The 10,604-nt window shown below is 50.8% G+C and overlaps 1 protein-coding gene across 1 annotated transcript in view; it reads right to left on the bottom strand.

The window, feature by feature from the left end:
• Positions 1–9,476, bottom strand: part of GYG2 (glycogenin 2) — a 50,451-nt gene extending 40,975 nt beyond the window's left edge. Inside the window, exons 1-2 of the mRNA XM_037734981.1 lie at positions 9,291–9,476; positions 8,136–8,270 (exon numbers count right to left, since the gene is read on the bottom strand). Of these exons, the coding sequence (XP_037590909.1) occupies positions 8,136–8,142 (7 nt within the window). The 5' untranslated portion in view covers positions 8,143–8,270; positions 9,291–9,476. The remainder of the gene's footprint in view (positions 1–8,135; positions 8,271–9,290) is intronic.
• Positions 9,477–10,604: the final 1,128 nt, after the last annotated feature.

Below are 10,604 nucleotides of genomic sequence, written 5' to 3'. Positions count from 1 at the left end.
GAGAGAGAGAGAAAAAAAAAAAGAAAGAAAGAAAATCAACAGTCCTTATCCTGACAATATGTTTCTGGAATTTAAAAACACCAAGGATAAGGAGAACATCTTGAAAATGCCAAGAAAATGAAAGTATAATAAAAATACAGATCAATCCTACAAAGGATGAGACTTAGACTTCTTATCATGAATAGTAGACACTAAAACAGAGCACTGTATCTAAACTCTGAGTGCAATGGTCCTCAACCTAAAATTCTATACGCAGACCGAATAGCTAAAATTCTACACCCAGGGCAATTAGCACACCTGCTGCACATTCAACTACCAGGTACCATTTCTCTGGCAAGTATTGGAGTATGTGTTTCATACTGAGAAAGGACTTGTATTCATTTAATTTTCAAATAGATTTTTTGCACATGCCCATAATCCCAGCTATTTGGGAAGCTGAGACAGCAACGTTGCCTGAGCCCAGAAGTTAGAGGCTGCAGTGAGATACAGTTGTACCACTGCACTCCAGCTTGGGTGACAGAGCAGAACCCTGTCTTTAAAAAGAAAATATATGTGTGTGTATGTGTGTGTGTGTGTGTATTTAATTGCAAACAGATGGCAAAGTAAAAAATAAGATAAATCAAATCATATATATTATGAAAAGAATCATCAGCAAAGTAATGTCAAACTGAAAATAAAGTGCCATTTACAATTTTTAGTCTTTCATTGGCTATATTAAGATTTATTTGTAATCTCCAATGTATAGATTATTGAAATCTGAGGAACCATGTTTAAGGACCATGTGAATTGAAGAATAGAAAGGAAAAAGGAGTGTGTTGTTTAGGAATCACAATGACAAAGGTAAGAGAACCCCCCATAGGGGGGCGTTGTTTTGAGATTTCCTCCTGAGCTGACTGTTCTGCTCACCTTCGAGATGCTCAGAGGGATTGATTCCCCTCTGAACTTCACCATTGAATCTGAGAATGAGGGCTAAATCACACTCCAAAGGCCAGACTTTGGGATTTTCCTTCAGAAACAGATGACTGAGGTTAGATCTTGCTATTTAGATGCTTGGTCCTGCAAGAACAAGCTTTGCAGAATATTTGCCATGCCAACTCCTATACCCCAGTAAGGAAGAGTCCACTGTCTCCAATCCCACATACTGACCTGCACTCTTAAGGAGCAGAGAGGAAGAACAGGTAATGTGTAAAATGAAACTTGCCATCATTTGACCGGGGTCATGAGCTCCTGAACCAGTAGACTTAGATCCCTATTGCCTACCTGCTCGGTCTCCCTAAGAACCCCAGAAGCCTCCTCTGTGCAGAGCATTTATGACATGAATTCTGTGGTAAGGAGAAGTCCACTTGCCTCCAATCCCACATTCTACTCTTGTATAACTAACCTGAGATCTTAAGAGAGAGGCACCACAGAAAAGGTTGCAGTTTTTGTTTATTTTTCTGTGGTGGTGGTTTTGGAGACAAGGTCTCCCTCTGTTGCCCAGGTTGGAGTGCAATGGTATGATTTCAGCTTACTGCAGCCTCAACTTCCTGGGAGCAAGCAATCCTCCCACCTCAGCCTTCTGACTAGCTGGGACCACAAGTGCACACCACTACGTCCAGCTATTTTTTATATTTTTTGTAGAGGCAGATTATGTTGCCAAGGCTGGTCTCAAATTCCTGGGCTCAGGTGATCTGTCCACCTCGGCCTCCCAAAGTGCTGGGACTACAGGTGTGCCACTGTGACTGACTGCCTTTTTTTTTTTTTTTTTTTTTTTTGTCAGGGTCTTGCTCTGTCTGTTACCTAGGCTGGAGAGCAGCAGCATCACAGCTCACTGCAGCCTAGAACTCCTGGGCTCAAGTCATCCTCCTGCCTCAGCCTCCTGAGTAGCTGGGACTACAGATGCTCACCACTGCACCTGGCTAATTTTTAATTTTTCTGCAGAGATGGGTTCTCTTGCTCTGTCACCCAAGCTGATCTCGAACTCCTGGCCTCTAGCGATCCTCTGGTCCTGGCCTGCCAAAGAGCTACGATTATAGGTGTGAGCCACTGCGTCAGACTAGAAAACATTTAAAGTGGGTCTCACATCAACCACCCTGAGTGACAACTTCCCTCCTTTGCATTCTCTGCTCTACCATGTAGATTCTGCTCCCTGTTATCTGTCTCCTCAGTCCTTAAAATCACATATTCTCCCCCAACATACAGCGAAAGTCATCAGATGCCCTGAAAGCCAATCCAATGCCAATGGTTTCCTCATTGTCTGCAAATGTAAGCCGGGTCCATACTGCTGGTCAGCTCATCCCTCACACTCAGTCCCCACATCTACCTCAACCCTTCCAGGTCTTCAAGCATATCCTATGAGTGGACACCATGGGGCTACTATCACTCCCTTAACTCACCTGGAACTCCCTCTCCTCCCAGGCACACGGTGACAATAGTAAAGACCACCCATCCCTCGGAGATCTTCCTGCAAACGCTGCTCCCTAAGACAGCCCTTCTCATCACAGTCCCTCACCTCCCATGAGGCAGGACCCTTCATCTCTTGTGCCATCTTACCTACTGTGCTCATTTTGCTTACTGGTGGGCTTATCACTGACTCCTTTCCCTAGCAAACTCATGAATGAGTTTCCTGGGACTGCCGTGAGAAAGTACCACAAACTGGGAGGCTTAAACAACACACATTCACTCTCTTACAGTTCTGAAGGCCAGGATTCCAAAACCAAACTCTAGGGGAGGGTCCTTCCTGCCTCTTCCAGTTCCTGGTGGCTCCAGATGTCCCTGGCTTGTGGCCATATCACTCCAATGTCTGCCTCCATCTCCACGTGGCCTCCTCTGTGTCTGTGTCTCTTCTTTTATCTCTTAGAAGGACACTTGTCATTAGTTTTAGGGCCCACCCAAATAGTCCAGGATAATCTTATCTTGAGATGCTTAACTGCAAAGACCCTATTTCCAAAAAAGGTCTGTAAACCTAAACTAAAATTCTAGTCCTCCCAACTATGTAAATGGCCAATGGCACTCCAAAGTTAACCTGAAAAACGAGTTCAGGCCATAATAAGAAGAGCCAGTCAGATATGCCTCATCATACCCTCCTCCCTTTTGGAATTCAGGAAAAACTTACCACCATAAATGTCAACACAGATCTCAAGTCTGATAAGACACATTTACAGTCTATTGGCTGTAAGGCTGCTACCTGGAAGCTTCGGCTGTACAATGAAACCTTGGTCCCTACAACCTCTTCCCATAACCCATTTTCAAATCTACCTATGAGCTGATGCCACCCCCAGCAACTCTCTTGCTTCAAGTAGTCTCACCTTTTCAGATCAAACCAATGTACGTCTTACATCTTACATGTATTAATTGATGTCTCATGTCTCTCTGAAATGTGTAAAAGCAAGCTATGCCCCCACCACCTTTGGCCCATGTTGGCAGGAACTCCTGAGGCTGTGTTATGAGCATGTCCTTAACCTTGGCAAAATAAACTTTCTAAATTGATTGAGACTGGTCTCAGACACTTTTGGTTCGCAGGTCCCATTCACAACTTCTGGAGGAATGTGAGTTTTAGGGTGGACACTGCTTAGCCCAGTCCACAGTGCTGTGCACATAAGCCGCCCCATCTGCTTAGAGAAAGAGGAAAGGATTGAAGCTGGAGACAGAAGACAAAGAAGGTGAAGGGGCAGAAGACGTCTATGTGGACCTAATGACCTGCTCTCAGTGCATTACACGTTCATTGTGAATTCAAGTCCCAGGCAATTCCCACGCACGAGACTCTGCTAGGTACTGGGCCCAGCAGCTGACAAAGTGCAAGCTCTGTCCTCAGACACTCGCAGCTCCATGAGAAACATCAGCCCTAAGAAATGAGTGTTTTAATACTGCAAGCCAAGTCCTGTGGCTGGCAGCAGTTTTTGAAAGGGCACTGTATAAGCTCAGGGATCAATGGCCAGGAAGAACTTATCCAGGAATCAGTGGATCGATAACCAAGAATGAATACAGCTCCCATCCATCCAGGGTCCAGACAAGGCATACCTATGTACTATCACTAATTCCCTTTGCAACACAGAAATGTGCTTCAAAAATGAGAAAACCAGGGCTTCAATGATTAATTAAATGTCTCAGGTCACCTCTGACTCCAACACCCACAAAAGCCCTCAAAGTAGCTACTGTGCCCTGTCTCCAATAAGAAACTGAATTAAAAATAATAAGGCAAAGAAGGAAGAGGCGAAAAAGTCCATGAGCCAAAGCCAGAGGTGGAGGTGATAGGTTACATTCAGCATTCCTGGAGTATGAATCCTCCCAGTGTAGCAGCAGTGGGCGGAGAACAAGGACCAACGGGGGCGTGGGTCAGAGGGCCCGGACCACGAAGCTGATATGCAGCATTTTCTATTATCCTCAGGCGTATAAGGAGCTATTGGAGGGTTCCAAGTCCTGTAAGAAGGTCTCATCTCCATTGCCAGGGAGGGCCCTCTGGCTGTCTAGAGAAGAGGATGATGATGGAAGTGAATTGGCCCAAAGCAGGGTGCAGAGGACAGTGAAGAATGGCGAAATGATCAGTGATTGATCTCCACCTGTGCTGGTTTTATAGCTCTTCATGAGGACACCAGTGACAACTAAGAGAAATGGCAAACTGATCAATGACTGACAACCAGATGCACTGGCTTTTTGTCTCTTCATGAGGATCTCAGTCACAACGAGAAGAAATGACAGAGTGATCAGCGATTGATAACCACGTGTGCGGGCTTGTTCTCTCTTCATCAGGACGCCAGTGACAACTAAGAGAGCTGGCAGTGACCAATGATCGGTAACCATGTGCACTGGTGTTTTGATCTCTTCATGAGGATCTCAGCGACAACTAAGAAATGGCGGAGGGCTCACGGATTGAAAACCACTTGTGCTGCTTTTATAGCTCTTCATGGAGACCTCAGGGAAAACATGATTAATGTTTGTTATAGACAGATGATAACCCATTCTGAAACGCCTATGATAAAACCCCAGGCCACAGGACCTCAGAGTGTGTCTGTATTTGAAGATGAGGACTTTAAGAGGTGAGTAAGGTAAAATGACGTCACTAGGGTGGATCCAGCAGCACTGCTGTCCTCCTAACAAGAGATGAGGACACAGACACACACGGAGGGATGACCTTGTGAGGATACAGAGGAAGATGACATCTCCAAGCCCAGCAGAGAGGCCTGAGGAGGAGCCAGCCCTGCCCACACCTGGACCTCGGACTTCCAGCCTCCAGGACTGTGGGAGAGTCAATGTCTGCTGTTTAAGCCTCCCAGTCTGTGGGACTTTGTTATGGCGGTCCTAGCAGACAAACACAGCAGTATTCAGATGAATGAGTTATCCAATTATGGGCTGAATTGTGCACCTCCAAAATTCATATATGAATGTTGTAACCTCCAGGACCTCAGAATGTGACTGTATTTGGATACAGGGTCTTTAAAGAAGAGATTAAGGTAAATGAGGTCACTCGGGTGGGCTCTGGTCCAATAGGATTGGTGTTCTTATAAGAAGAGGAGATTAGGCTGGGCGCAGTGGCTCACACCTGTAATCCCAGAACTTTGGAAGGCCGATCCAGGTGGATCACCAGAGGTCAGGAGTTCAAGAACAGCCTGGCCAACATGGTGAAGCCCTCTCTCTACTAAAAATACAAAAATTAGCCAGGTGTGATGGCAGGTGCCTGTAATCCCAGCTACTCAGGAGGCTGAGGCAGGAGAATTGCTTGAACCTGTGAGCTGGAGGTTGGAGTGAGCTGAGATTGCGCCACTGCCCTCCAGCCTGGGCGACAAGAGTGAAAATCCATCTCAAAAAAAAAAGAGATTAGGACACAGACACACACAGAGGGAAGACTCTGTGAGGACCAAGCCTAGGAGAGCAGCCTCAGGAGGGAGCAGCCCTGTCCATACCTACCTTGATCTCAAACCCAAGAGAGAACGCGGACATGGCTACATTTAGAGTGAGAGTTTTATGGAAATACTGGACACTCTGTTTCTCTCTTTGGTTTAGCATGGGTGGAATACTGACCACAGTCACATAATGACAAGACAACACCAGTTGGCACAAGAGCTCTCTCCAGGAACAAGGGATCCGACACTCAGCCTTTTGCTTTGGAACAAAAACGTGCACCTCCTGAAGGTCAGCCACTTCCCACGCAGCACACTGTAAAACCCATCTAAAGTGCAAAGACGGATCAGCAGATAGCCATGGAACAGAGAGGAACACTGATTGACAGGTGCTTAGCTTCCACATCGCCTTGCCTCAAGGAAACAACTGGAGACGAAGTCCTGGTGCGGTGCTGAGAACAGCCACGGTTATCCAGTGCCACTGCGCTGAAGGAGGCACTTTCCGCTCCATGTGCCACCGCGGGGGGCACTTTCGGCAGCAGTACAGAGTAGAAACACAGCAAGAAAATCTGTCACTGCCCTCCAGCCCACAAAAAGGAGATATTGTCACAAAATTAAGTCCAGCCTGGAGATCGCAGGGGCTGAGAATTTATGAACCTGTGGCAACGGTTTCTTTCTACCCCTTGCCTGCCCTCTTGCACTCAAGGCATCTTCTAATCGTCCCTCAAAACCACCTAGCAGCTTCCTTCTCAGCCCTTCTCTACTCAAAGGTGGCTTTTGTTTTCTGCAGAGTTGAATCTTCTCTTCCGGCACGAAGCTGAGCAAGATGTATCCGAATGTCCGTCTTGAATGCTGCTGTTATACAGACCCTAGCAGGCTTGGGAAAATGTGTGGCTTTCACTTTAGAGAGCTCTAAACGCGCCCCTAGAACAGAGAATCTTTTCTGCTGTTCCTTGGAACAAAGTTTTCCAATACACCTCATGAAAACAGCCCTTAAGATCCCTCCCCTGACAATTTTCCTCTCTAAGTCCAGAGTGGGAGAAAACAGGATGGAAGCAGCTCTGTGATTTACTAAATCTCTCCTTTGAATAAAAGAGTAATCTGTTCTGTGTATTTCTTTTAATTGTACTCATGGCCAGGCGCGGTGGCTCGTACCTGTAATCCCAGCACTTTGAGAGGCCAAAGGAGGAGGACTGCTTGAGCGTACAAGTTCGAGAGCAGCCTGGGCAGCATAGTAAGACCCTGTCTCTACAAAGTTTAAAAAAAAAAAAAAATTTAAAAAGAAATACATAAAATGCACTCGGGAATGATCCAGTCTGGTCCAGTACAAGGAGGTGTCTTAAAGATTTAATGATAAAAAATAGAACCAGCATCTTTCTTATGGGATGAGGTTACAATCTATGTTCTCATATCTAGGCCTCTGAAGTCAATGGTCTATCTGATGTCCACAGAACCAAGTGCAGAGAGATGGGGCTCGCCAGTCCTCAGGGGGCAGGCCTTTCCTGCCTTTCCTGACAGCCTGCCCGCTGCCTGCAGGAGCATTAACTTGGGTTCATATTTTGTTTCTTGGTGTTTTTGGAGACAGGGTCTCACCCTGTCACCCAGGCTGGAGTGCAGTGGTACAATCATAGCTCACTGCTGCCTTGACCTCCTGGGCTCAGGACCTTCCCACCTGAGCTTCCCTAGTAGCTGGGACCACAGGCACCTGCCGCAGCTCCCAGTTAATTTTAATTTTAATTTTTCCTAGAGATGTGGTCTGCCTGTGTTGCCCAGGACGGTCTCAAACTCCTGGCCTCAAGCGATCCTGCTGCCTCAGTTTCCCACGGTGCTGTGATTACAGGCCTCAGCCACCAAGCCAGGCCATCCCTGCGTCTGTGCTGGGCACAGAAATTAAACCGATGGCTTGAACTCCAAGAACTGGAAGACAGCCTTTCCCAGAGTTTTTGGGCCATTTTAGGAGAAGACTTCTTACCATCAGCCTTCCAGGCACTGACAATCTCAGACAGTTCAGTGCTATTCCCAAGAAACAAGCTCAGTGAAACTTCCAGGACTACACCTTACAAAGGGAACTGGTGAAATCCTAACGCCGCCTTCACTTGCTACCAATCACCCCCTCCCAGCAGCTGAAGCCCACCGGTATTTCCAGCAGCGTCGGATGGACCAGTTTCTCCACACCCACAGAGACCTGGGTGAGGCAGTGAGGGGAGACTCGGATTTGAGGTGGTCCTGGGTCAAACTGGGGTTCTCCCCAGCGCAGTCCAATCTCACCCAAGCCAGTAGGAACAGGCAGGCTGAACTGAAGGAGCTTGAGCTACTCACCCGACATGGTCCTCCGTGCTGAGTGCAGCGGGCGTGGACCGGCAGGCGGGCGCAGGGGAGCAGTGGGTGGACTTCCCCACCACGAACCCGCAGAGCAGAGGCACCGTCTCCAGGAACCCGTGTGGATTTCCAGGCCTGCGGGCGACAGCGTGGCAGTCCCGACACCCTCAGCTTCAGGCCCCGCTGGCATCACCCCCGGCCACCTATGCACCACTGGGCCCCTGCCTCCCCCGACGCCCCCACGACCCCCACTCCCCGTACTTCCTCCGTGGCGCTCCAGGTCAACCTCCTGCCCTCTGGCCAGGGTACCCTTGACCCCCTGTCCTCCTCACTGTCACCTGTCACCCCTCTGCGTCTAAACACTCATGTGCCCAGCAACAACACCGCCCCCAGGACCCCGACCGACCTCTGCGGTATAAGCAGCCGCCCAGCCGCCCCGCGCACCTGCTTGGAGTTCTGGGCATCTTCTTTCCCCAGCCCAGCTGGCGCCACTCGGTTACCCACCCCCAGTCCACTCCCTGGCCCACCCCTGCGCTCCCGGACCCTGGGATCTGCACCTCCTCCGAGCTTGGTTGGGCTGCCTCTGCCCGCGCCCACCGGCCAGACGCCCCTTCCCCCGTCACTCCAGTGCCCCCCCGGCCCACCCCTGCGCCCCTCGTCCCTTCTCCCCAAGCGCCCCCGAACCCGTTCCAGGCCCTGCACCTCTCCCTTCCCTAGCGCTACCACAGCCTCTGCCTTGGGACCGCGCCCGCAACCCCAAGCCTCCCAGCCCTACGACCCCGCCCCCGTCTGTCCTCCGGCCTGGGGTAGCCTCGGTTTCCCCGCGACCCGCCGCGCCTGGACCTGTACTGCCCAGCACTCGGCGCCCCCGCTCGGCGCACCCACCCCCAAGCGCCCCGCAACCCTCCCCTCCTTCGCGCGTGGGCAACCTCTGACCTCCAGCCCCCTGCGCCCCTCACCCCTCCTCTACACTCCAAGCCGTCGCCCCTCCCCCAGCACCCAGCCTCGGCCTCCGGGTTGCGCCCCCACCCCGCTGTACGCCACCGCCCCAGACCTCTCGGTGTTGGGGCAGCGTCTGCGCCCCCCGGCCGTGCCCTGCACCCAGGCTTCCTCCACGACCCACGGCCCCCTGCGCCCCCCGGCAGCCCCCGGCACCTCTTCCGCGGTCCGGCGGCCTCTGCCCTGGGCCGGCGCTGGAGGCTCCGAGGGCATCGATTGGCTTCTGTCCGGATGCGCGGCCCCGCCTCCGCCCACCCCCGCAGGCGCGGGTCGTCTCCGCCAAGCTGCAGCCCCCGCCGGCAAACAAGCCCGCGCGCCGCCTGGTGCCCAGCCCTGGCTGCGGGGGAGAGACACCCGGGAACCGCCAGGGGCTGCGCCCCATGCCGCGCCCCGCCCCTCGCCCGCAGCGGCCCCCACTGCAGCCCGCGGTTTCTAGGTATGGACATTTAACCTTCAATCAGCCGGCCACAAAGTAAATGTTTGCGATGGCTTAAGGCCCTGGGCCCAAGGCCAGCGCGCAGCCCGGGTGGAGGCCGCTCCTCTGGTAGCCTCCCAGAGGGAGAAGGCAGGGCTCAGACGCGATGTTACCGAATGCATGAAAAATGCACGTGTGCATACTTGCACGCCTGAATGAATGAATGAGTGCACGAAAGAGAGAATAACTGAGTGTTCAGGCCTCCGCTGTTGCATGCATAGCGAGAGTGAGTGACTGGCTGTCTGCACGCGCTGTATATTCCTGGATGAGTGAGTACGTGCGTGTGAATGTGCGTGTGAATGCACGTGAGGCGCGAATGAACAAACAAGAATGAGCGAGCGAGGAAATGAATGAACCATACGTGTCTGCGCCAAGGGGGGAATGAACGCATTCACAGGTGAATGCATGCGTTGAAGGCATGAATGAGCCCATGCATGTGAGAATGAATTGAGAGATACATGCACGAATGGAGGAGTGAGTGCCGAAAGCTAGGTGAACGCATACATGCATGAGTGAAGGCATGAATCTACGAACGAGTGAATGAGCGAGTGGGATGCACGGATGACTGAACAAGTGATTTCATGCATAACTGACTGACTGCATGAATGAGTGAAAGTGAATTTATGATGCACGAGTGACCGCACGAGTGAGTGAACAAGTGAATTCATCCTGTATGAGTGCAGGAACGAGTGAAAGGTGAATTCATGCATACAAGAGTGAGTGCATGAGCGAGTGACTGGATGAGTGAACGAGTGAGTGCACGCCTGCGTGAGTCAGGTGTATGAGTGAGTGAGTGAACAAGTGAGTGCACGCCTGCGTGAGTCAGGTGTATGAGTGAGTGAGTGAACAAGTGAGTGCACGCCTGCATGAGTCAGGTGTATGAGTGAGTGAATGAGTGAATGCACGCCTGCGTGAGTCAGGTGTATGAGTGAGTGAGTGAACAAGTGAATGCACGCCTGCGTGAGTCAGGTGTATGAGTGAGTGAGTGAACGAGT

The sequence above is a fragment of the Cebus imitator genome, unplaced genomic scaffold (assembly GCF_001604975.1).
Source record: "Cebus imitator isolate Cc_AM_T3 unplaced genomic scaffold, Cebus_imitator-1.0 Scaffold699, whole genome shotgun sequence".
NCBI lineage: Eukaryota > Metazoa > Chordata > Mammalia > Primates > Cebidae > Cebus > Cebus imitator.
Note: the sequence above shows the minus strand (reverse complement) of the source record. Positions and strands in the feature narration are given on the sequence as shown.